This window comes from Diorhabda sublineata, chromosome 2, assembly GCF_026230105.1.
Source record: "Diorhabda sublineata isolate icDioSubl1.1 chromosome 2, icDioSubl1.1, whole genome shotgun sequence".
Classification (NCBI taxonomy): domain Eukaryota; kingdom Metazoa; phylum Arthropoda; class Insecta; order Coleoptera; family Chrysomelidae; genus Diorhabda; species Diorhabda sublineata.
In genome coordinates, this window is record NC_079475.1 from 33,299,950 (window position 1) to 33,323,175 (window position 23,226).

Below are 23,226 nucleotides of genomic sequence, written 5' to 3' on the forward strand. Positions count from 1 at the left end.
AATTTCGGATTAAACTGAGATTTTCCTGAGGGGAATCATTTTTTTATTAATCGAAATTATTTAGAACCATAGTAAGATATTGTAACGTTGTGTTTAGGAATATATTGATCAATCATAACATAGTTACATGTGTGCTCAAGAAAACATACTTAGGGTATATTCTGTGTGTGTGCTATTCTATGATTCTGTCAATAAGAAATACATACAACAAATTACATTATTAATAATTTGTGAAATAATTTATTTCAATGTTTATTTATATTATTAAAAAAATAACATCAAATACAAGATGTATAAACATAGAAGTAGTTGTTTTATAATTGAAGTTGGCTGTCCTTAAATTGTAAATTTGATTATTTACTTGGTTAATTTTTTCAGAATATCATCTACCTAAAATATATAAAATTTAGTATTATTTAACAAAAATTAATACATTCTAATTAATCCAAAACGAATTTTCATTATAAAAATTTACTGAACTGACATTTATTAATTAAATTCAAACTATTAGTTATCTGATCTTCAATACTATATGATAGGATTAGTGAGGGAGAATTTGACCTATACTTATCTTACCAACATAAAATATAACAAATGCGGTTGAAAAATGTGTTGATAATAAGGTTCCATTTCAGACACGGGCGATATTACATGGAGATGCAAATGATCTACTGTGTTATATGGAGGGCAATGAAAACCTAATCTTGCATCTTTGCTATCACCTCCATTTAGTTCTAAGAGTCTGTTGCCAATTTCCTTCATTTTTTGTACTAGAAGCATACCACATGAATATATTTACTGATATAGTTCACTATAGGACTTTTTGCAATTTATGAATAGATTAATATGATCATGATCTGAATAAAAATATTCAAATGTTCGGAAATTAACTCTGGTAACATTCTCGTATCACGATTTTTCTGAGACTAAGGGTTAACCCCGTTATGATCTGAGTGTTGGGAAACTGAGTAATGGTATGTGATAGGAAACTTTCTAATTAGGATTTTTGAAAACTAAACTTTTGATTAGATTAAAGAGTAAATAGCTTTATTTTAATTTGTACCTTGTACATATGTAAAATTTTCTATTTCTAAAAACCTCAAAATCTTTTGAGGGTGAATCAACTGGTCATACCTTCATATTAAAAATGTTCATGTGGACAAAAGAAAATAAAGACATAAGGTTTTTCTCTAAGGATCATAATTTTTTAGAACGCACGTTACTTTAATGTTTACTTCATTTTATCTGAGGGTACAAATTAGTTAATTATAATTCATTGAAAGTATAAATGAAAACAAAAATCAGGTGTTAATTTTTTTAAAATGTGTGATATTTTTCTGTTAAAATCAGGATTTTCCACCGCACATGCGTAGAAGGTACGATTATTGGAGCATTTGATCCATTTATAAAAAATCTATTTTTTTTAGATTTTTAGAAGGGTGCGAATAGAAAATTTGGTATATTTAGAAGACATAAACTAAAATAAAGCTATTTACTCTTTGATTTTATAGAATAGATTTTCCTCCAGAAGTATACGTTTTCTATGCAAATTATTTAAGTGTTTTTCTTGTAGGCCGAATAAAAATGAAATTAATCGATCAACACCGGTAAATTCAAAGAACGAAATTATCGATAGAATAAACTTCAATTGTCACGCTATAAGTCAGAATCTTGGAATGCCCTTCCAAGTTCAAAGAAATATGTGTGTGTGTGTGTGTGGGTGTAGGTATGCAAGGTGCCCACTTCGAACATTTATTATAGTTTTTTTGTTGTTATTTGAGAAGTTGTGAGCTAATCAACTTTCTACGCTTCAATTTTTTCCTTATGCAGGGCCGGATTGAGATTTAAGAGGCCCGGGGCTAAAATAATGACGGAGCCCCCTTAGGGAATTCGGAAACGCGGAAAAATTAAAAAAATAATATCAATATGTTAGATTTGTTGTATCAACAAATAAAAAAATACAGAATGTTTTTCAAATGACGGGGCCCTCTTGGACCTGGGGCACAGGGCTATGTCTCCCCCAAGCCACTAACTTAATCAGGCCCTGTCTTTATGTAAGTAATGTTATGACAAAGTACACTTAAATTAGAAATGTTTGGTTGTGTTTTAATACCTACTGTGAACTTTTTCAATAAATAATTAAAATTTATGATAATTTTCTTCAGAATGTCTCTTTATGGCGAACGGTTTTCTTGGCATGTACAACCATATAAAAACCATGAATTTTATTGAGTCAAACAAAGAGTTTCTTTTTGTTAAAATCATTGGGCCTCTTGCCTTCAGATATTAATTGATATTATAATTTATTTAATAGGCTACAAAATGATATACAATATTATGTAAAAATATACGTAAAAAAATAATTTTACTTGTAATAGAAACAAATCTTACAAAAATGATATTTTGGAAACAGCTGCATGCCCCCGTTGCAACAGTCTCACGCCACCCTGGCGGAGCGCGCCCCACAGTTTGGAAGCCACTGCACTACATGGACATACGTAATCATTCATTAAAAATCCAAAATGTTCTAATGTGTAATTTAGAAAATATATTTAAATAAAAGTTCTGATTTTGCAAATTTTAAGGACTATAACACAGAAATGAGGGGTCGAATGAGAATATTTTTTATATCACAACATTTTTTACGTCATCTATTCAATCCCGAATTTTTACAACAAGTTCCGGAACATCCTTTACGGTGTCCATGAGTATGATACTTTTTTGGTAGTTTCTTCAAAACTCATTTATACACACTGATGTATCCATAAAATCTTTATTAATTTTAAATGACAATATAACAAATTGAAACTGTGATTAAATAGGAAATTTTTTGATCGCATTAGAATTAAACAACACAATTTTTAACTAAAGTAATAAATTCGACACTAGGAATCTGGATATTTGGTGATGTATTGATTACATTATAATCTCGTATAACTTGAAAGAACATTTTTATATTATTATGAGTTCTTAACCTAACATAGGAAGAAAGATCACAAATAAAAACAAAGGTGATTATTTTTCAACATATCCTCCCTTTATGTAAGTAACGATGATGAATGACAAGCCACCCCACGACGATCATTATAAAACTCTCTCTCTCTCTCTCTCTCTATATATATATATATATATATATATATATATATATATATATATATATATATATATATATACTATTGATGATGAGATAATGGCCACTTCCGGTATCTGCAGAAGTAGATGTTTCCGCATGAAATAGATGTGATAAATCGATTTCTCGTAGCAACAATAGTTTATGTATAGAGTTTCATGATGATCTTTGTGGGGTGGCTTATCATACTTGGCCAAATAATTGAAGAAGTTAATAATTGGAAGGTTGTGTTCTATTTCAATTAGAGTTTCGGAAGTATGACTTACAATGTTAAGGATCAGAGAGAACTAACAATGTACTTCCAATAATTTTACTATGGTTGTCCCTTAACTTATATTTTGGGTTTGTATGATTTATTCTATACATATTTAAAATTTTACCTGGTTTTATGACTTGTAGCTCAAAAACCTTTATCTTTAATTTTAAGAAGTCTTTACGAAATATATTCAAATATAAAAGTTTACTTCCAAATAATAATAAACTAAAGAGGAAAGATTTTTACACTCAATATTTCCATCACGTTACACATACACCGGTATGCTGAAATTTCGACAAAATTTGTTACGCCTCGCGCATGATGTCACGCTGGAATCAGAAAGTTTTCTTGGTCATAAAGATTAGGTAGCAGTTGTACGTATTTACTTACACTTTTTGAGCGTTTGTGATATTTCTTTGTGTTTAGCGGATATTATAGAGTTCACCTAACTGTTATTATTATTTTTTAAAGATTGGCTTCAATGCGAGCGAAGTCGCGAGTAAACGCCAATAATGTTGCTAATCATATTTTACATACTCTCTTATTTCACGAAACAGGCAGGAAATTATATTCTTTGTAAACCTCACGCGGCCTTAAGAAAGTGAAATTTAACTGGTAAATTCAAGTAAAGACTACAAGGTGTGCTATTGCGCACCAGCTGGGAAGCAGCTAATGAGAATTTGCTCCCAAAACGACGCGCCAATTTGGAAGGGAATTCTTATTGGCTCTTGAGAGATTTGCAACGAGTCGAAAATGAGCCCTCGGTAAGAACACACTTTGTAGTCTTTACAACATGGACATGTCTTTGCGTCAAATATTACTTTTGGAATCAAAATAAATCTTTATAACAGGTATACAGCATACATTACACTTCACATTTTAATTACACCGTGACATCAAATTGTATGAGATATCGCGCGTACCTGTACCCAGGTATACCGTGTATGTCTCTAGCGATTTCCACAATGTCAGAATAAAGCTTCTATGCCCCTTTAAAAATATGATGCATGTTTAGAGTTAAAATGTTTTTACGCCGCTTGTTTAATTTCATCGTTATTAATTTTTTACTCGGCCTTCAGCTTAGCAAACAAAAAAAGTCGGTGTGAGTCGAGATCAGGGCTATATGATGGGTGTTCAATCTCTATGGAGCCACATTCGTGTACAGAAGCCTTCGAAAGCAAAGTAGTGTGGATTGAAGCATTTTCATGAAGCAAGCACATACCTCGGATGACTTTTCACGCAACTGCTTAGTGAGTTAGAGTAAAATGCTGCGTTATCGGTTATATTTGATTACTTAAAGTCAATCAAAAAGATACCCTCGGTCCCAAAACTTTTTTTAAGTTTGGAACTTCTGGAGCCGTTGGCGATATTCATACTGAATACACTGTTTACACCACTACTACACCATCTCTCACAATTATACTGTATTCAGTACAACTTTTTGTTGCTTTTCGTGACCTTTTCTTTTTTTGCAAGGGCACTCCTTTCCAATACCACTTCATAGAATTCTTTTTTTTTTGGATGTCTGATCATAGTTTCACCCGTCACCCGTCATTATTGATCGGATTACACTTTTTTGTTCCTCGCGGCAAAGTTCTAAAAATCGCTCAAAACATTCTACTCGACGCTGCTTTTAGAATTCGAGTAAAATTTAAATGCTCATGTAGGACTCGTAGATCCCCCTTGTTTTAGAAATTACGGTCTGTGCTGCAATTTCTTTTGTTTTTAGGTGCCATTCACTTAGACAATATCTTCCACTAATTTTAGTCATAGTCACCGCACGTGGATCATCTTCTAATGATTCTCGTCCCCAGCGAAACACTTGGACCAATTTTTTAATTGTTGCAAATTATTGACACAAGTCACCGTAAACAGCTTCCATTTTATATTGATTTGTGTTGAGGTTAATCTCTCTTTAGTTAATGGTCGTTCGACCTCTATTAGAATAAAATGAATGGAAGTATCGAGTTTGAAACTTAGTGTGAAGCTTGTTGAGTCTTGTCACTGAGGCGCGTATAAAGATTTTTATGAACCCACTCTACTTACTATATGAGGTCAAGAACTCATATACCGCTCTACGTACCATTATATAACTTAAGATGAAAATTTCTTATAAAAATGTGTGTTTATTATTATCCTCAATGATGTGTAGTGTTTTTTTTTTCTGTTTATCAAGCTATTGACAATTAACACTGCAGTCCATTCTCTCGGGTTATCGTTTATCAACTTCCTGTTTATCTCAAGTAAACAACAAATACTGCAGCGCTAGTACTAATAAGAGACACACGGTATACGAAATTAGGAAAAGCTTAAGCCTGGAGTAGTCGTGTCTGGTCTGATAAGACTCCCCGTGCCGGAATTGTTTGGCCATTTACTCATTTTGCCGCCGAAAACTAGCTTCTTGATTTACGGCATAGTTGAATAAATTAGTTGTTTGTGAGCGGTTGTGCAAGTCGTTTTCTGTCAAATGTGATTTAGACTCTCCTAATAATTGTTAACTTTATTACGACCATATTTTAGAATCATTTATTTATAAACAAAAATGGACTATGAAAAAGAGCAGCAAAGATTCTTGCGCCTATGGGAGGAACATGACTGATAAAGCAATTGATGATGTCATGGAATGTAGATATGATAACAGCGATACTGTCCAAAAGGATAGCTCTTATTCCGATGACTATTATCTCATTACAACACCATCAAAAATGCCAAGAGTTACTTTCTATCTAGGCAAAGATGTAAAAGAAATGTAGAAAACATGTTCCGAATCAGGCAGTGAGAGCTCGATCCTGGAACGTAATAAGCCAACTTCGAGTGGTGAGGCAAAAAAGCAAAAAAATCCCATCGAGTGCTGAAATCTCCTGTGAATGACGAAATCATCGATATTATAGTAGAAGATAGCGATAAAAATGCTACAAGAGAGATCGAGATTATAAAGAAACAGATAATACTGAAAACCAAGCTCTGATTGATTTGTTTTCTTTGTTAAGGTTTCTAAAAAAGCTCCAAATTGAGTGTTGTATTATGGGACATAAAGGAAACCGGAATGGATCTATTTTGGCTCACAATGAGTGAGCAACGATTTCTTTGAGTAATTTCCGTTTTGACGACCGGGCTACGAGAGAAAAGAGGATGAAAGTAGATAAACTAGCGCCACTCCGAGAAGTTTTCGATATGTTTGTAACTATCATACTTTCAAAACCAAACAAATATGGGGTGAGACTTTTTATGTTATTCGATTCGACGATGCTTTAAGCGTTGAATCTAGAAATATATTTGGGGCAACAGCCTGAAAATCCTGTATTTCCCATTTCCAAATCGGCAAGAAATCTTACCACAGATAATTAGTTTACCTCGGTGCTCTTGGTTGAAAAAAAAATCTACGAAATAATAAACTCACATTGGTCGGAAAGATTTGGAAGAATAATATGGAAATACCAAGGGAATTTATTGAATTCAAGCATGTTTGGATTTGGAGAGCATATTGTTACGAACGTGTCTCCACCCTAGAGTCGGTCCTAATATTCGGCAAAGGCGGCGCGAGTTTTTATAAACCGCGGAATCCGTTCGATGTTTATCTTTTATATCCGTTTTTATAGCAAGCAATTTATTTACATAGTTTCTTTTGGATAATTTCTAGGAAGAATTCTATTTGTGGTATATAAATAAGTTTGTGTAGCGCAATTTAGGTCGGTTTATAATAAATAGTCGTAGTGAACAGAACGAATTAGCAAAGTAATCGAAGAATTCAAATAAATCATTTAAGTGATAGTGATACGTGAAGTTAGTGTAGTGTATAGTGTTTAAATAAATTAGAACGTAAGAGACAATGTCTGTTAATGAACCCCACAAATAGAAATCGTATAAATAAAGAAGAAAAACATTACAATATGACATTTTTGTCTTACGTTCAAAATGAAATAATGTTTTCAAGTTTACACAACAGTGGCGTTAACCCCGACATTGGTGATAAAAATAAATCCGAAGTTATAACGTTTTAGAATAGCACAAAAAGGGGTGTGAACTTTGTGGACCAGAATTGTTCACTATATACGATGCAGCACAAATTAGCAGACGCTTGCCCATAGTGATTTTCTTCTCTTTATTGAACATCATTGTCAAGTGAATAGTCAAGTTATTCATGTTTACAATCATCCCGATTCAAGAGTCGATTTGAACATGAGAGTGTATAAGAAACAAATAACATTGACCCTGATTGAACCACATTTGCATAGATGGTCTTATCACATGAATGTACCAGAGACCGTCTATCAACAGAAAAACAGATATAAAACAGATTCCAAAAGGCAACAAGAAATATTGTGTTGGATGCAAAAACAAGTCTAGGTTTCCTTGCCATAAATGCGAATCCTTCTCTGAGGATACTGTCGTACGCCTGGCGGAAGTCAATGAAGAGCTGGAGAAGATCGATATTGCACCCGAAGGTTTTCTCCAGGGTTTGACGTAGCGTAAATAGGTGATCAACAATGGAATGGTTATGGCAGAAACCACATTGATATTCTCCTACTTCTCCATGTACTCTACCAACTTTTGATTCAATCAACATGTGATTATGTTATAGGCTGTACACAGTAAAAGATTAATTCGTAGAGGGCGTTCCAGGGCGTTGACATACATTACATTAAAATAGGGCTTTGGTATGTGGACAATTACTAAAAAAATGTGATCGGTTAACAAAAAGACCTACATCTATTTGCTCTAACAAATTAGAAAAGAACTGTATTTAAATTAATTAAAAAATTGATTGGCAGTTTTAAGAATTTCATTTATGTTGGAATTCTGGAAGCTCACTTGATTTTTGATGATGTTTACCCTTTGAAATTAATTATTTACATTACTGACTGATTTCCATAGATATGGAACTGGAATGTGTTGTGTTGTCAACAGCTTGAAACAGAGATAATTGAAAATATCAGCCTTCATTAATTTTCTTAGTTTGGCAATATTTTTAACAACATTGCCTTCTTAGGTAGAGACATTATTACAAAATTTTCAAAATAGTTTTCAGTGTCAATTTATATACACTTATAGTAATCTTAAAATTTTTTCTTATATTCCTTTCTGAGAATATTGGGTAATTCAAATTATTAAAAAATAAATTTATATTAAATTAATTTACAATTCAAATCTAACTGTAATGGAATTATAGATCACAGTTTACTGAGTCTCTTTAAGGTATCATCAACCTGAAAGTACAAAAATACATGAAAATGTTATTCTTAAAACAATATTTAAAAAATCAAAAGCACATTCACATCTAGTGACAAATCAACTTAAAAGATCAAAATTCACGCTCAAAAGGCGAAATAGTTTAATGAGTTGTTTTTATAAATCTGGAAAAAGTTTATAACAAACTTTGAAAATTGATTCCATCTAGTTCTTATCTCAATAGCAAAAGTAGAAACTCCAAATCTGTTAGTAGTAATAAAATCAAATTTTGAAATATTTCAGGAAAAATGAATGCCAAGGAGCATTTACTGAATGAACCTCTGTAAGTGTGTTTTCTCGCCCAAAAACTGAAATATGGTTATGTGAATTCCCAATATATAATTCACTGTTTGCTTATAATTAACAGTGCAATTCTTTAGTGGCACCCAGACATTAAATAACAAAATAATTATAACATAGAAAGTTTATTCTAGTTAGTTTTTATCTCAATAGCAACATAAGAAACTCCAAAACTGCTATTGGTACTAATAAAATCAAATTTAAGGCCATGAGCTTCAACTTAATGAACCTAAACTCTGTAAGGTCACCCAAAAACTGAAATACAGGTATGTGAATCCCCAATAAATCATTCATTGTTTGCTTATAATTAACAGTTCTTTAGTAACACCCAGAAAAAAATAACAAAATAACCTTATAAGTTGATGTTTGTAACATTTCTTCCCATTTGTAACTATTGATCTTGTGTGTGGAATAATATATTATTATACCATTTGTAGTAAAAGTAGTAATTTTTGAAATTATATTATAAAGTTAATACATTCCTTACCAACTGAAACCACCACGTATTTGGTTTAAAAATAAGTCTACTGAAGAAACTCATTTCAGACATTGGAGATATAACATGAAGATGTAAATGATTTATAGAGTTAAAAGGAGGTAAATGAAACCCTAATCTTGCATCTTCAATAGTACCCCCATTTTCTTCTAGGACTTTTTTACCAATTTCAATTAATCTTTCCACTAAAAAATTGTATTATAACATTACTGTTTTTACTATATTTCTCTAATCTATGATTTAATTAGTTTTCTCAATCTACCTGTATCTTCAACAAACGAACAAATAAAAAAAGAAAAACGGTGCTTTCTGATTCAAAAATTATTAGAAGCTTCTTTTATTATCAACTTCTTCCAACTAATAATACAGTGATTTGCTAGTTTTACCTGGACATATTTTCCAGGAGTTTTGAAAATTAGTAATTTTATAGATTTTCATATGCATTTTACGAATTTCAACTTTGCAATCTCGAATTTTTTCCGTTCGCGTCGCCATATTGGAAAAACAGCGCATAAAAGCAGTTTTTTGACAATAGCAAAAATACAAAGTGGCAAATTTGAAACTTGGAAAGAGCACATTAAAATCTATAAAATTACCAATTTTCAAAATTTCTGTAAAACTTTCCAGGTAACCTCTAAATTTCGAACCAAATGACTGTATTATATGAGATTGTTTAAAGAAACGAATGTGTACCCCTCATTTATTAGAATTTTCGAAATTTATATTTATCTAATGATTTGAAATAAACCATTATATAATAAAAATAGTAAGAGTGAATACAAGTTCATATAAGTACATGTGAATAACAGATGTTAAAAGATTATTGAAACAGAACAATTATAGGTTTAAAAAACTGATTCATTCTTGCTATCAGTATATGCACAATGGATTAGAAAATATAATCTTAAATATTCATATTCAAAAATACAGCATGCTTCTATGAAAACAATGGAATAATAATTAATATTTATTCCATAGACTCAAAGTCAAGCTAGTTTTTTATAAAAAATTTTTAGAAAAGTATTGCAATGTCTCGAAATTATTTTTAATAATATAAAGAAACATCAGTTTTGAACAAAAAATAAAATCTGTGTTATCAAGAATTTTAAAAACTGTGACAAATTTGTCAAATCACTTTTCTGATATTACTATAGGTTGTATACAGCTATTATCCATAAGATTACACAAAAGTTGTCCTAATCTTATTTTGATACATTTGGTAATGTAACCTATTTCTGTGAAAGTATATTAAATTTCTTCATATAAACGCAATTTTAAAAACAGTAACTTCATCATTTCAGTTCTGATTAAAGTGGTATTTCAAAAAATATAAAAATCATATTGCCACTCACCTAAGAGTTTATCTTCTTTTGTAACTAAGTGGTTAACATTAATAATGTGATTTTTTGGTACTACTAGGTAATGATGTTTAGATGCAGGCTTTATATCTTTAAATACAATAATTTCATCATTTTGAAATAGTATTTCTGATGGAGCTTCTCCACATACAATTTTACAAAAGATACAATTTTGATCAGACGACATACTTGAAAAACTGTCCCGTTTTCAAAATAATAGATCACTAAAGTATTTAAAATTGATTTGAAAAATTAAATACTTATTTGCATTATCTCCATAACCAAAGTTCAAATAATGTAGTTAGTAATATTTTTCTGTTAAGCATTGTCAGTCCTAGGTAATGACAAATGACAATCAACTATTCAAATTTTGTGCAATTTCACGCTAGTGCTTATTAGAAACTATGATCCTGGATCGGATAGATCAACAGTAGAGTTTCTGCGTCAATAAACATTTTATTTTTTTGAAGAACTGTACATGCCTTAAAGACTAGCAATACATAATAACCCCTGCCCCTAACGAGTTCAGCAAAACCAATACTGCCATAACTGAAAACACTACTACCATAAATGCTGAATTATTCCTGGATCTTTTTTTGTCCACTGTAAATTACCACATGCTTCTGTTGCTAGAATGCCTCAATATGTTCAAGATTATTTCATGAGGAGTTTTGCGCTGCGCTTGTCAATACAGATGGAGGGATAGGGAATCGCTCTGGCAGTAAAGGAGGCAATACTGCAAGCTCCCCAAGGAGCCATTGGAAGGAATTTTGTTACTGGACATGACTGGAAATGCATGATGAAGGAATGGAAGTAAGAGCAGACATAGGGAGATTAATACAAAGATAAACAAAGATGATTCTAAGAATCACTTGATTTACATTTTCATTCGGTTAGTGATGCAGGTCAAACTAGGAAATGCAAAGAGATCGATATAAGGACAGTCAGGAGGAGGTGTGCTTCTTCTTGAGACTGTGCTTGAAGATGGAAATTGAGAAAACAGTTCTACAGAAACTGTGAAGTAAGCATCTGCCTATAGCTACCCCTTGGGGAAATGCTGTGACCGAACTAGTGCTGCGTGAGGCTCACGCAGCGGGGCCAGAATTGATCGCTGATATACAGGTGGAACTAATGTGGAAAAGATGAAAACCATGGTCAGATGTTTATTAATGCCTCAAATGTTGTTTGTTATCTATGATATTATTATGAACGGAGTAATTGAAAGTACTATTAACACAGCAAAATTATAAACTTGTTAAATAAAATTATATACAGAGACGTTCACTAAAAAGTGCCTTAAAAAATTGAGAACATGTCAATTGTAGGATGTCAAAATCAGCCCAGAAACTGTCATTTGTGTCGGTGAGATTTATTACTTTTGTTGTGTGGATAGTGTTCTGCACTTATTTATTTTTTTTGTGGAATGAGAAATGATATGTTATTAACACCAACTGTTTTTAAGTTATTATATATTGCAAAACAATCAAAATGGTTTCTATAATAAAGAACCAATTGTTAAAACATTTATCCAGGTATTTTTTTATTTGGATGCTTGTATGCTTCTTGTATTAAACGAAAATGATTTGGTTATCAGTATATTGAAAGGCATTATACATACTAATACTACTAATTATTAATTCTGAATTTATTGGTGCCTCGGAAGCTTATACACACACACACACACTATATATATATATATATATATATATATATATATATATATATATATATATATATATAAACACACACACACCATCTATTAATGGTTTTGCAATGACACACATAATTTTTTATTTGGTAGTTTCAATTTGTTTACATTTCTAAAATAGATTTATATGATTGAATTAAAAATTTCATATTACATTCAAATTATGAATATAAACTAATGATATTGAATATAATTATACAAAAACTTTATATACCTCGAATTAATTGAATTTTTTAATTCAGTTTACATGTTATTGTGATGTCGTTATTGTTAAATTCAAACAATTTACTAAAAATTTGGTAATGAGATGGAAAAAACATTTGTTTGAGTGTTTGAAATAATGCAAATTGAATATTAATAGTATAACTGCATATTATAAAAATCAAGTATATTAATTGTGATATGTATTAATAATACATATTTAAGAATGTAAAATACTGTTAGAGACATATAAAAATATTTATTATTTTTCTCAGAATTATTTGATTTTTTCCTAAAGAGATCTTGAAATTTCTTCACATTTTTACTTAATAACACTCTAATTTTTTAGCAAGAACTAGAATGACATTTGAAGTTATATTTTAGATTTACAAAGAATCTGTCAGCAGATAAAATCAATCTCAGTACATTTAAGGGTGAAGGTGAACTTTCCAATTTAGAGTTGAATGAAGTAGTTTTAATGGATTTATTGGAATTGCCATCATGGCTAAGTTTGAAGCAGGCGTGGTGCAACAAAGTTACTTTTCGAATACCTTGGACAAAGCTAAAGAGTGTGCCAATATGTCTAGTGAGTTATTTTAAAAAAATATAGGGTAGTATATAATGTTGTTTTAAATAAATACCACAAATGTTTTATTCTTTACCTATTATTGTGATTAAACTGTTATACCCAAATCATCTTATAAATGTCAGACTAAGAAGTAAATATTGAGTAATTTGGAGTAAAAGATCTGCCTACATTAATATTTGATAAAATTATTTCACTTGACTTTTTTGTTTAAAATGCTTCTTGAAAGTAATATTCGACTTTGAAATAGATGCTTTATATTTTGTTCTATGACAGTTAATGAATGCAGTTGAATTCAATAAACAGCCATTTTTAATATGTCTTTACAGTTAGCAGAGCAATATGAGCAGACAGAAAAAACAATACTTGGAAAATTGAGTGCTAATTAAGTGGGGTTACCACTTCTCACCCAATATTACAAAATTTTCCAGTGTGCAAGCTTTTGAGACATCAGATGTTCTACTAACTTCACAATAAAGTTAGCAAAGCAAGGCAAGTTAAATATGCAAAATAAAAAGGTAATGAAAGTAAAATGCTTCCATAACTAAATTCTCCATTGTTCAATGATGGAAAAATTTTTTTGGAAACATCACGAAAGAAATTACTTTCGTTATATATTGATTTTGCATATTTAAGTTGCATTGCACTGCCAACTTTATTATAAAGTTAGCAGAACAGCCAATTTCTCAAAAACTGTACAGCTGAAAATTTCGTAATATGCCACTTAATATTCCGCTTATTGTTTTTTCTGTCTACTCATATTGCTCTGCTAACTTTGATTTCATGTTATTGGTGATACATTTGTATTGTCATTTATCCAACAATTTATTTATTCATATGGTCATATGATTATTCCAAAAAACGGATCAAATAACTATAAGTTCAATGTAATTAATAAGGATTATTCATTGTTTTTTTGCCATCAGTTCAATAGAGTATTAATTTATTACTTTCTGACTAAATTTAAATGACGTTTATTGTAAATAAATTATTTTTGAAAAGTTAAACAGTGTCTCGAAGGAATTTCTATATAATGAGCAATAATTTTAAAACTATAATTGATAAATTGGGAGTTAATTGTGTAAGTCTTCATTAAATGAGCGGTTGCATTTTTTCTTGTTGAATTCGAGCAAATATTTGCTTATGATGCTTCTCTGTATCATATAAATAAATATCTTTGGTAATCTATCATTGATATTTATCTTTCATGTTTAATAATTTTTACATTAGGGAAACATTCTAAAACAAATCAGCTTAGTGTTTCTTGTTTGATTAAATAAAATAACGTATCATTATCAATACTATTGTAGGTTAAAAAACCCTTTTTTATATTTTATCAAGGTGATTTATGTATATTCAAAGCAACACCTTTTTAATCATGCAATTGTTACACATGTTTATTTATGAAGTGATAATTATAAAAGTGAATGTTGAATATATAGAAAAATTTTCAATTGTATCATATATCAATTGAGGTGGAGATTTTGAAAAAGCATTTTTCATTAAAATTAAAATGAGTTAAAAATCATTGCAGATGTGGAGAAAATATTTCATAACAGAAATAGTTCATATATGACAAGAGGTTTCAAGTTAATCATAATATACCCTTAAGATAAGTAGGTTGTAAGATAGGGGATTAAACTAATTATACAACTGTGTATAAAAGTATAAGTACAATTAGTTTAATAATAATAATAAATACTCGTCACAATTAACATAGGTTTGATTCTGAAAAAGAATGGTAGTATGTGTGAAGTACTGGTATGCAAATAAACAATGCAATAATAAAGAAGTAATGGAAGAACTTTGTGATGTCTTAAGATTTTAAAATGAATTGGAAAAAATATTTTATTTGTAGTATATTAAAAGGAGAGAGTATACAGTGCTTTTCAGATAAAAGTATCCACCTTTAATAACTTTTGTAATACTGGTATTTAGAAAAAATCCAAAAACACGTCAATTTATGTTGGAAGGGGCAAGCATTATGGCTTATTTAAACTTACTGGAAAAGCCATCCCCTCACCCCTAGCAGCATCCCCTATATTTTTTTAAATTACTTTCCATATTTTTTATGTAAAATTTGGATACTCCTCTTTGAGCTGATTTCAAAAATGTATAATACTTGTAGGTTAAAGTGGTTAGTTTATGAGATAAACAATTTTTCTTTTAAGAGCAAAAATTTTACTTATTATTTACTTTCACCTTATTTGCCTGTACTAAAATGGGTTGTACAACAGTTCAAACAAATAAAGGGGATGCTGCTAGGGGTGAGAGGGTGGCTTTTCCAGTAAGTTTAAATATGCCATAATGCTTGCCCCTTCCAACATAAATTGACGTGTTTTTGGATTTTTTCTAAATACCAGTATTACAAAAGTTATTAAAGGTGGATACTTTTATCTGAAAAGCACTGTATACTGTCTAAGCAATGGAATTTAAGTTGATGGTAAATTTGAGGATAATTTAAGGGTGAAATTCTAACAGCCAAGACAATACTGGGGAAAATTAAAAGATCTCTAACTGTCGTCTCTATTCATATAGAGTTTGAGCATCACCTGTTATTTAGTTAGTTTATGGTGCTTGATACTGTCAGTCATTTTACACAATTTACGAACATAATTAAAATATTTCTTTGTAAATTCAACTTACTGAAAGTAACTTTTCTTATATAGTCAGATAACTATGTAGTTATTATTTGGAAAAATATCATTATTTAATTATTTTATTGACTAAAATTTGACCTGATTGTCAGCACTTTTTAAATGTCGTTATTTTTACCGTTCATTTTATTAATGGTGTATTTCAGAATTTGGAGGAAGTGCAAATAGTCGTAGAGACATGTGAAGAACTTCGAATTCCTTCAATGCATTTGGGAAATACAAATGCGGGCGTTCCGGGAAAGTACAGCTTTATTCATAAAGTTATTGATGGAATAACTGTAAATGTTAATACAGTTAATATTTTATTTTACAGTCCAGCCTTTTCTGCATCCGTTCAGGTAAATTGATGACAATAACTGAAAATAATTCTAATTTTAACCATAATTAACGTTTCAAAATGTTCAAACCATGCTTAATTAATCCGAGTAGTTATGTTTAGCAAATTTGAGTCTTGGATTACTTAACTATTATGTAAATTGTTCAATATGTTCAATAATCTGATTTTATAGAATTTCTATTAATTATCTATTCATAAATAAAGTAAGTAAATAAAAAAATAAAATATTAATATGGTCGTGGAAAGCATCTTTTCTATTATGGCTAGATTTTGTTAGAGGTAGAATAAAATATTATTTCTATTTAATTTCTTTACATTTTGTGCAACTTTTTTTCTGAAGGAATAAGAAATTTGAATAGAGATTACTGTGTTTTTATCATTTCATTTCATATTTTTTTCAGAGAGTGAGTTGTCAAAAATTTCTTGCTTCTATTTTATTCTAATAACTAAATTAGGTTTCCATTTCTTCAACTGATGATGATAATTTTTAAGATTACAAGAATAGTAGTAGACTCAAAAAACCATAAATTTCAACCATCAGATCTTAGAATGACACGTTTGAAAAATCAAGCCAAGGGACAGATATTAATATTTAAAGAACTGAAGTGGGATACTGTTAGGATTGAAGCTAAATCTACTAAAGATAAAAATTTAACTCCTTTAAGACTAATCATTAATGAAGCTAGATGTAGGATTGTAATAAAAAAAAGATTGTCTGGTAAGTTTAGTATACATATTAAAATATGAAAATCTTTCTCTCCATTTAAAATACAAGGCATCGATCAATGGTCGTTCGTATTATTTATTACAGAAATTAGGGATAGCACAAAAATTAATATTTTTGATTTTCTATTGAAAATTTTGCTTATTTTTTAAATTAAATTTCTCTCGACTTCTTTTCGTTACATTACAAGTTACAAGTTCCAAAGATAATAGGGAGGAAAAAATTTTTATACTGGGGCGTGTAAACTCTTCTTATTTCTATTTTAACACCTATCTAATCTGTTTTCCGAAATTACCAGAGGAATCCTTATATGAATAGTTTACATTTCTGTAATTGCTATCAGGCAAACTAACTTTGTTGTATATTATTTTTAATGTACTGGACAATATTCATTACGAGATTGAGTCATTGTTGTTTTGCATCTTTCTATACCAATCTTTCTCATACCTCTCTTCACCTTGGCCATAATTTCTTCGTTGGTTTCCTCATTCTTTTTTCCGTTTTCTCCTGCTCTTTATTAACTCTTTCCATATTCTATAATTAGTCATTTAGGTGCCCTCAATTGACGGTTATCGATGGTTAATCGTACACCACTATTATTTATTTATTTGTTCTTCTTCTACAGACCCCTTCATTACATTGAATTTCACCAAAAATTTCTCTCACTCCACCTTGAGTTTCTATATTTTTGTTTGTGATTCTTATTCCACCTCTAAATATTCAAATTGGGTGGCCTCCTCAGAAAAACAGTAATCTTTTTCGTCGTCTATCTTTACTGCTAAATTACTTGTTGGTCTTGTAAGCTCTCTACCTTTACCATATATTTCGTTATCTGCTCGTTTATATAGGTGTATATATACATGTTCTCTTTTTATTACGTCTAACCGAGCTATGACGTTTTGAATTTCTATTTTTGATCCAGTCGTTCCCAACATAGCTCTTGTTCCAAGACGCCGCTTCGATCGTCATTCCAGCCAGTCATCGATTCCAACAGCATATTCACCAATCTTACTCGAAACCAAACAAAATCTATTGTAGCTTCATTTAATTACCCAAATAGATCTGATATGCAGACCCCTCTTTGGCATCTTCACCTGTCTTGCCACAACTATAATGCTTTTTTTCCTGTCAAAAAAACGTCATGTCCATTTTTCGTTGCTATTGTAATTCACCATCATTGTGATAATTAAGCTTCAGAAAACTGTACCATCCTGGAACCCTCGCCATTTTTCTATACCAGATTCTTATTCTTATACATACTGTTCTTCCTGGGCACATCATTGCTGTTTGCCCATTCCTTACTCTTTCTGGTATGGTCCTCATCTTGAATGTTTGCGTACATTGTCCTTAATGTCGACACATTTTAGAAGATATTAATCATGCACAACACATTAGTACACAGTACATTTGCTCTCCAACTTCCTCTTCTAGATTTTTCTAAGTTCCACCATTAACGATTGACTCGGTTTATTGTTGGGAATCTTTGCTTCATTCTAAAAATAACCTCACAATTTGAAACATGCTGGGATTTAAATCAAGGTTGATGAGTTTCTATTTAGAATGTTTATTTTTCCCACTACTTATCTAGCCTTCTTCAAAATTTCATTGTATTATCTATTTATTTATATAATAATGAGTTGATTGCAATTCTTTATACATAACTACACAATTGCATGAAACTCAAAAAATTTTATTTTACTTTCTCATATTTAGCTTGAAAAGTCGTAGAATGAAAAAAGAACTCTTGAAATTTACTTATCTGGTATGTGGTTTTCTTAAAAATAACAGGATCTAATTGGTTGGTGCAGTTTTCTAAAATTAACTTAAACTTAATGGCATTTTCTTCTATCTAAATCTATGGATCTTGATAAATCTCTAGAAAGAATAACAATATTACATATAATTAATAGAAAATGGGACTTTAATTAAATATCTAATCTTCACCTTTTTCTTTTATGTTAATTCTTTGGATGTTTTAGATTCATTTATTTTGGGTTCAAGACTAGCAATCATCCTGAATGACTTAATGTGGTTTTTCACTGATTCACAATTGAAAGCAGGACTATATTTTCTCGACTCTTTGACTGATTTAATTCAGAAATCGACACAGATTACCAGAAGGACAAAAGCTGCTCGAAAATTAGAGGTTGGTATATTATTTTTATGTTATAAGAAACAATAATTATCTTGAAAATATATAATAAATATTAAATTCAAAAAGGAAGGATAGAACAAATAAAAAGGATTCTAAATATATTATATGTAGTTATTAAATTATTCTAATTATACATAATGGACGTAACTTATATCAAAATATTGTCTTAAACAAAAATGCCTACAAAAGTGTATAATAATTGTGAGCCTGTTAAGATACGAAAAATATTATATATGTATGTATGGTTTTTGGGGAATTGTATATACTGCGACCCAAAGAATCTTTCTTGCTGCGAAACTGGAGAACCCAGTGTTTACAGCTGATCTGTTAATTCAACTCCTTTTAAAAGTCTAGTATGTGAAATGGCTTTAATTACCAGAGATCTTCGTCTCAGCCCCTGTAGGTTGTCTCAATAATTGGTTTTGCTCCCATCTACCATCGGGCTTGGGAGCCATGAAGGACTTTTCTACCCACACTATAGCGAGCTTATCAGCTATTTCATTTCCCTTTGATCAGGTGTGTCCCGGAATCCATTGTAGGGTATCTTTATTTTTCTTACCTAGCTCGTTTAATTTTTCTAGGCAATCCCAAACGAGTTCGGATTTTTTTAGGGCTCTAATGGCTGCTTGACTATCTGACAGGATGATGATCTCCTGTTTGTGATAACTTTTCTCTAGATTAAACTGAGAACATTTTTCAATTGCATAGATTTCTTGTTGAAAAATTCTTGGTGCGCTGCACAGAGTGTTTGGTTCTGGGCCGGTACACTCCTAGGACAAATATGATAATTGTGGAAAATACGAAAAAATGTATACATTTGATTTTAAAAATCCAAACTTATTTCAAAATTTAATGAATACAGATCAAAAGGAATTTTTAGAAATGGTTTATATTATCAAAAATGAGAAATCTAAAATTAAGAAGATATAAACAATGAAATAAAATAGTTATATTTTATAAGTAATATTTATGAATGATTGGTTGTTATTCATATAATTTTAATTTTTTATAATAAAAGTTAAAAAGTATTTGTACGGTTAAAGCAAAATTTAACAAAGACGTCACAAAATGTTATTTTTTATGTGGATAAGAAAGCAGCAATATATTATTTATATTATTCATAGGAACTACCAGAATATCAAGCGCAGTTACTACAAGAGGGTTTATCTGATGTTCAGGATAAGAGCAAACTTTTTGCTGCTCATGATGTTATCGAAACTTCTTATCACTTGATATCACATCAAATAATGTTACATCTAAGCGACGATCCAGGAGGTGGGTGAGATAATATATTAAATAAGTCAGTATTATATATTATCAAAGAGATTTTTATTTAATATTTGAGGAATCAATAAATCAATCAAATTGAGAATAAAGCGTTTAAAAGTTGACACAGTTCAATTTAATGTTGAATTTTAACCAGAAATAGGTATTTATTAGAGTTCAAATATTATTTACAGAAATTCTATTTTCACATTGATTTTATCTGTATTTTCAAATATTAACATTTCTTCTATTTCTATTTAATATTTCAGCTGGTCGCTCGTCTTATCCAAATTTGAAAAATGGAGATGCTCTGCATATTAGTTTGAACAAATTTCATATAGATTACTATCCTTATCATCTTGCAAAAGGTAATTGAACAATTTTGTAAAAAAAATAATGTTGTTAGTTAAATATTATAGGTAATAGAAAACATTGGCTAAAATATAATTCGAATTTTGTGCCACATGCTTTATGGCAGGAACAGGCTTTGAACTCCTTTAAAACGAGGCTATTGAATCTTGTAGATCAACATAGACCACTACACACTCCACTGAATAGACCCATGAAGGTAATGTACTCAATAGTGCATCTCTATCTAAATTATATACTACAGTCATTGATAAAATTTTTTATTATTAATATTCATTCTGCTATTGGTGAAGAATCATGCTAGATATTTCATCTGTGGTGTTCGTTTATACGAGGCCTTGTGTTTACCATGTTAGAATTTCTGATGTCTTTTTTCAACAAACTGTTTACTACAATAGCCCTAACACCACAATAAGCCGAGTAATCAAATTAAGAATCTACATCTACAAGAATAAGTTTAAACCAGTAGTTACATATGCTGTGGAAACTATGAGACTAACAAATATGGACAAATAATAATAAAGGATTTATGAGAGAAATTTAATAATAATAATGGCTTAACACCCCTAATGGAATTATACTGTTAAAATGCTTTCTAGATTCAATTGTTGGTGGATCAGTCTCCATAATCCATGTCTACACCTTCCCGCCACAACTTCCTGTTTCCTGTTAGTTTTTGATTCCTACTCTGCTTAGGTCATCTTCCACTTCTTTTAACCAATTTGTTCTAGGCCTGCCGCATCCTTTTCTACCACCCAGATTCCTTTGCATCATATTGTGTGCTACAGATCTTCTCTACATACATGACCCAACGCAACTTGCTGAGCTTTGATTTTTTTTATTAGATCTTCGCCGCCGAGTTCACTATTTTTTATTTGTTCCATTATTGTTCTAATAATTTTTCTTTCTGTTCATCTCAATTTTTTTATCTAATCATCTCTTATACATATTGATCTTCGTTTCTTTTGTTAGTAGTTTACTTTCCAATTTCCTGTTAACATGGAAAGCTCTATTTATATCGATTATTTTAGAGAGATTAATTAGAAAAATTCATGGATATAGTAAACACAATTAAAGCAAAAATATTACGATGGTAGGGACACATTAAAAGAATGGAAAAACGACAGGGGATAAGGAAAATTACTGAATAGAGACTGAATGAGAAAAACCTAGGAGTATGTGACTGTAAGAAGCAAATTCAGGACAGAAAGAAATGAGGAACAATAGTTGGTGCTGAATAAACATTTATTACTGTGTAATTGAGTAGTGATAAAATGTGGGCTGGCTGACCACCCACAAAATACAGGGTTGAAAGAAGTCAATTTTTCACGCCAATGGACCTTTTTTTGCTGGGAAGAATTATAGCAGGAAAACTTTCTTACTTTATACTCCTATCTGATAACTATAAAGAGGAATGTAAGGAATAGGTCCTTTGTATCTATTTGAACTAATCTTACATTTAATTATATATAATTTCAAATAGATTCAAAATCTATGGTTGAATATATGTTCGAACAATTTTACATTACTTATACTTATTATATGATTCAGTTTAATGGGGTGTATTTTATTAACTAAGTACTGAATGTTAAGCTTAGAATCTGCCCGACATATTTTTGTCACAATTACAAAAGTTACTTTCACAAACGCCACTCTTTTATTTTATGTTTGGGGTTACTGAATAATTTGAAATTTATAAATTAATTTAAATATATTCTCCATTTTTTGTACATATAGTATTATGAGGCACTAAAACAAGCAACTATTTTTATTTAGAATTTGAAAAAAATAGTCTTAACAAAGATATTTCTTAAACTCATGAATGAACATATCAACTATTATTTTCTATCACAATCGAACAGCTACATTTTTGATTATGTATTTTCTTTCTTGAATCTTCCAATATTCAGTGGAAAGATGATCAATCTTTCCACTGAATGTTTAATGCTTAGATGTTTAATCCATGGAAAAGAAGAACCAGGATATACCTTATGAAGTAGTTTTCTTTTTCTAAAAATATCAAATTCTAACCTATTTCTAATTACTTACTGTTTATAAATAAATTATTATAGTTGAAAATTGTGAATTTAATTTCGATATATTACTTTTGCTTTATTTGTATCTGATATCAAACACTCTTGATTGAACATAGTTACTTGGATAAAAAATATGAGTTATTTTAAGTCGCAGATTAGCCGAGAATACTTTTGATATATAGAGGGAAGGTAGATTTCCAACTATAATCATTTATCTAATGGATAATAATCGACAGTTATTATTTATTGTATTTAGGAAAAATAACACCGTCACATGCAGGTATATCCCGGTTGATCCTTTCAACTGTATGCAATATAGACTGACCAGTTCCCATTTTATATACACCAATTGATTGTTTTTCCACCTATTTTGAGATACAAGATGTCATTGGGAGTATTGGTGACAGTAAAACAAATC

At 30.3% G+C, this 23,226-nt stretch overlaps 2 protein-coding genes across 6 annotated transcripts in view; one reads left to right on the top strand and one right to left on the bottom strand.

Moving 5' to 3' along the window:
* Positions 1–226: 226 nt before the first annotated feature.
* On the bottom strand, positions 227–11,107 carry LOC130440438 (adenosine 5'-monophosphoramidase HINT3-like). Of its 3 annotated transcripts, none has more exons than XM_056773575.1 (3): positions 10,764–11,101; positions 577–770; positions 227–390 (listed from the first exon to the last, which is right to left on the bottom strand). In XM_056773575.1, exons 1-3 carry the CDS (start codon positions 10,954–10,956, stop codon positions 358–360), a joined length of 420 nt encoding a protein of 139 aa, XP_056629553.1. In that variant the 5' UTR covers positions 10,957–11,101; the 3' UTR covers positions 227–357. The 3 variants fall into 3 exon arrangements, with proteins under 3 accessions (XP_056629553.1, XP_056629554.1, XP_056629552.1); XM_056773576.1 differs by lacking the exon at positions 227–390 and adding an exon at positions 9,403–9,596 and having other exon boundaries at positions 630–770; XM_056773574.1 differs by lacking the exons at positions 227–390; positions 577–770 and adding exons at positions 3,571–8,593; positions 9,403–9,596 and having other exon boundaries at positions 10,764–11,107.
* Positions 11,108–12,106: 999 nt separating this feature from the next.
* LOC130440710 (bridge-like lipid transfer protein family member 3B) overlaps positions 12,107–23,226 on the top strand; it is a 30,706-nt gene continuing 19,586 nt past the window's right edge. The window contains exons 1-8 of one of the 3 annotated variants that reach the window (XM_056773999.1): positions 12,107–12,301; positions 13,063–13,264; positions 16,068–16,259; positions 16,751–16,976; positions 18,962–19,128; positions 20,262–20,412; positions 20,673–20,771; positions 20,823–20,971. In XM_056773999.1, the coding sequence (XP_056629977.1) occupies positions 12,258–12,301; positions 13,063–13,264; positions 16,068–16,259; positions 16,751–16,976; positions 18,962–19,128; positions 20,262–20,412; positions 20,673–20,771; positions 20,823–20,971 (1,230 nt within the window). In that variant the 5' untranslated portion in view covers positions 12,107–12,257. Of the gene's footprint in view, positions 12,302–13,027; positions 13,265–16,067; positions 16,260–16,750; positions 16,977–18,961; positions 19,129–20,261; positions 20,413–20,672; positions 20,772–20,822; positions 20,972–23,226 lie in introns of all 3 variants that reach the window. The other 2 variants (XM_056773998.1, XM_056774000.1) reach the window with 2 other exon arrangements.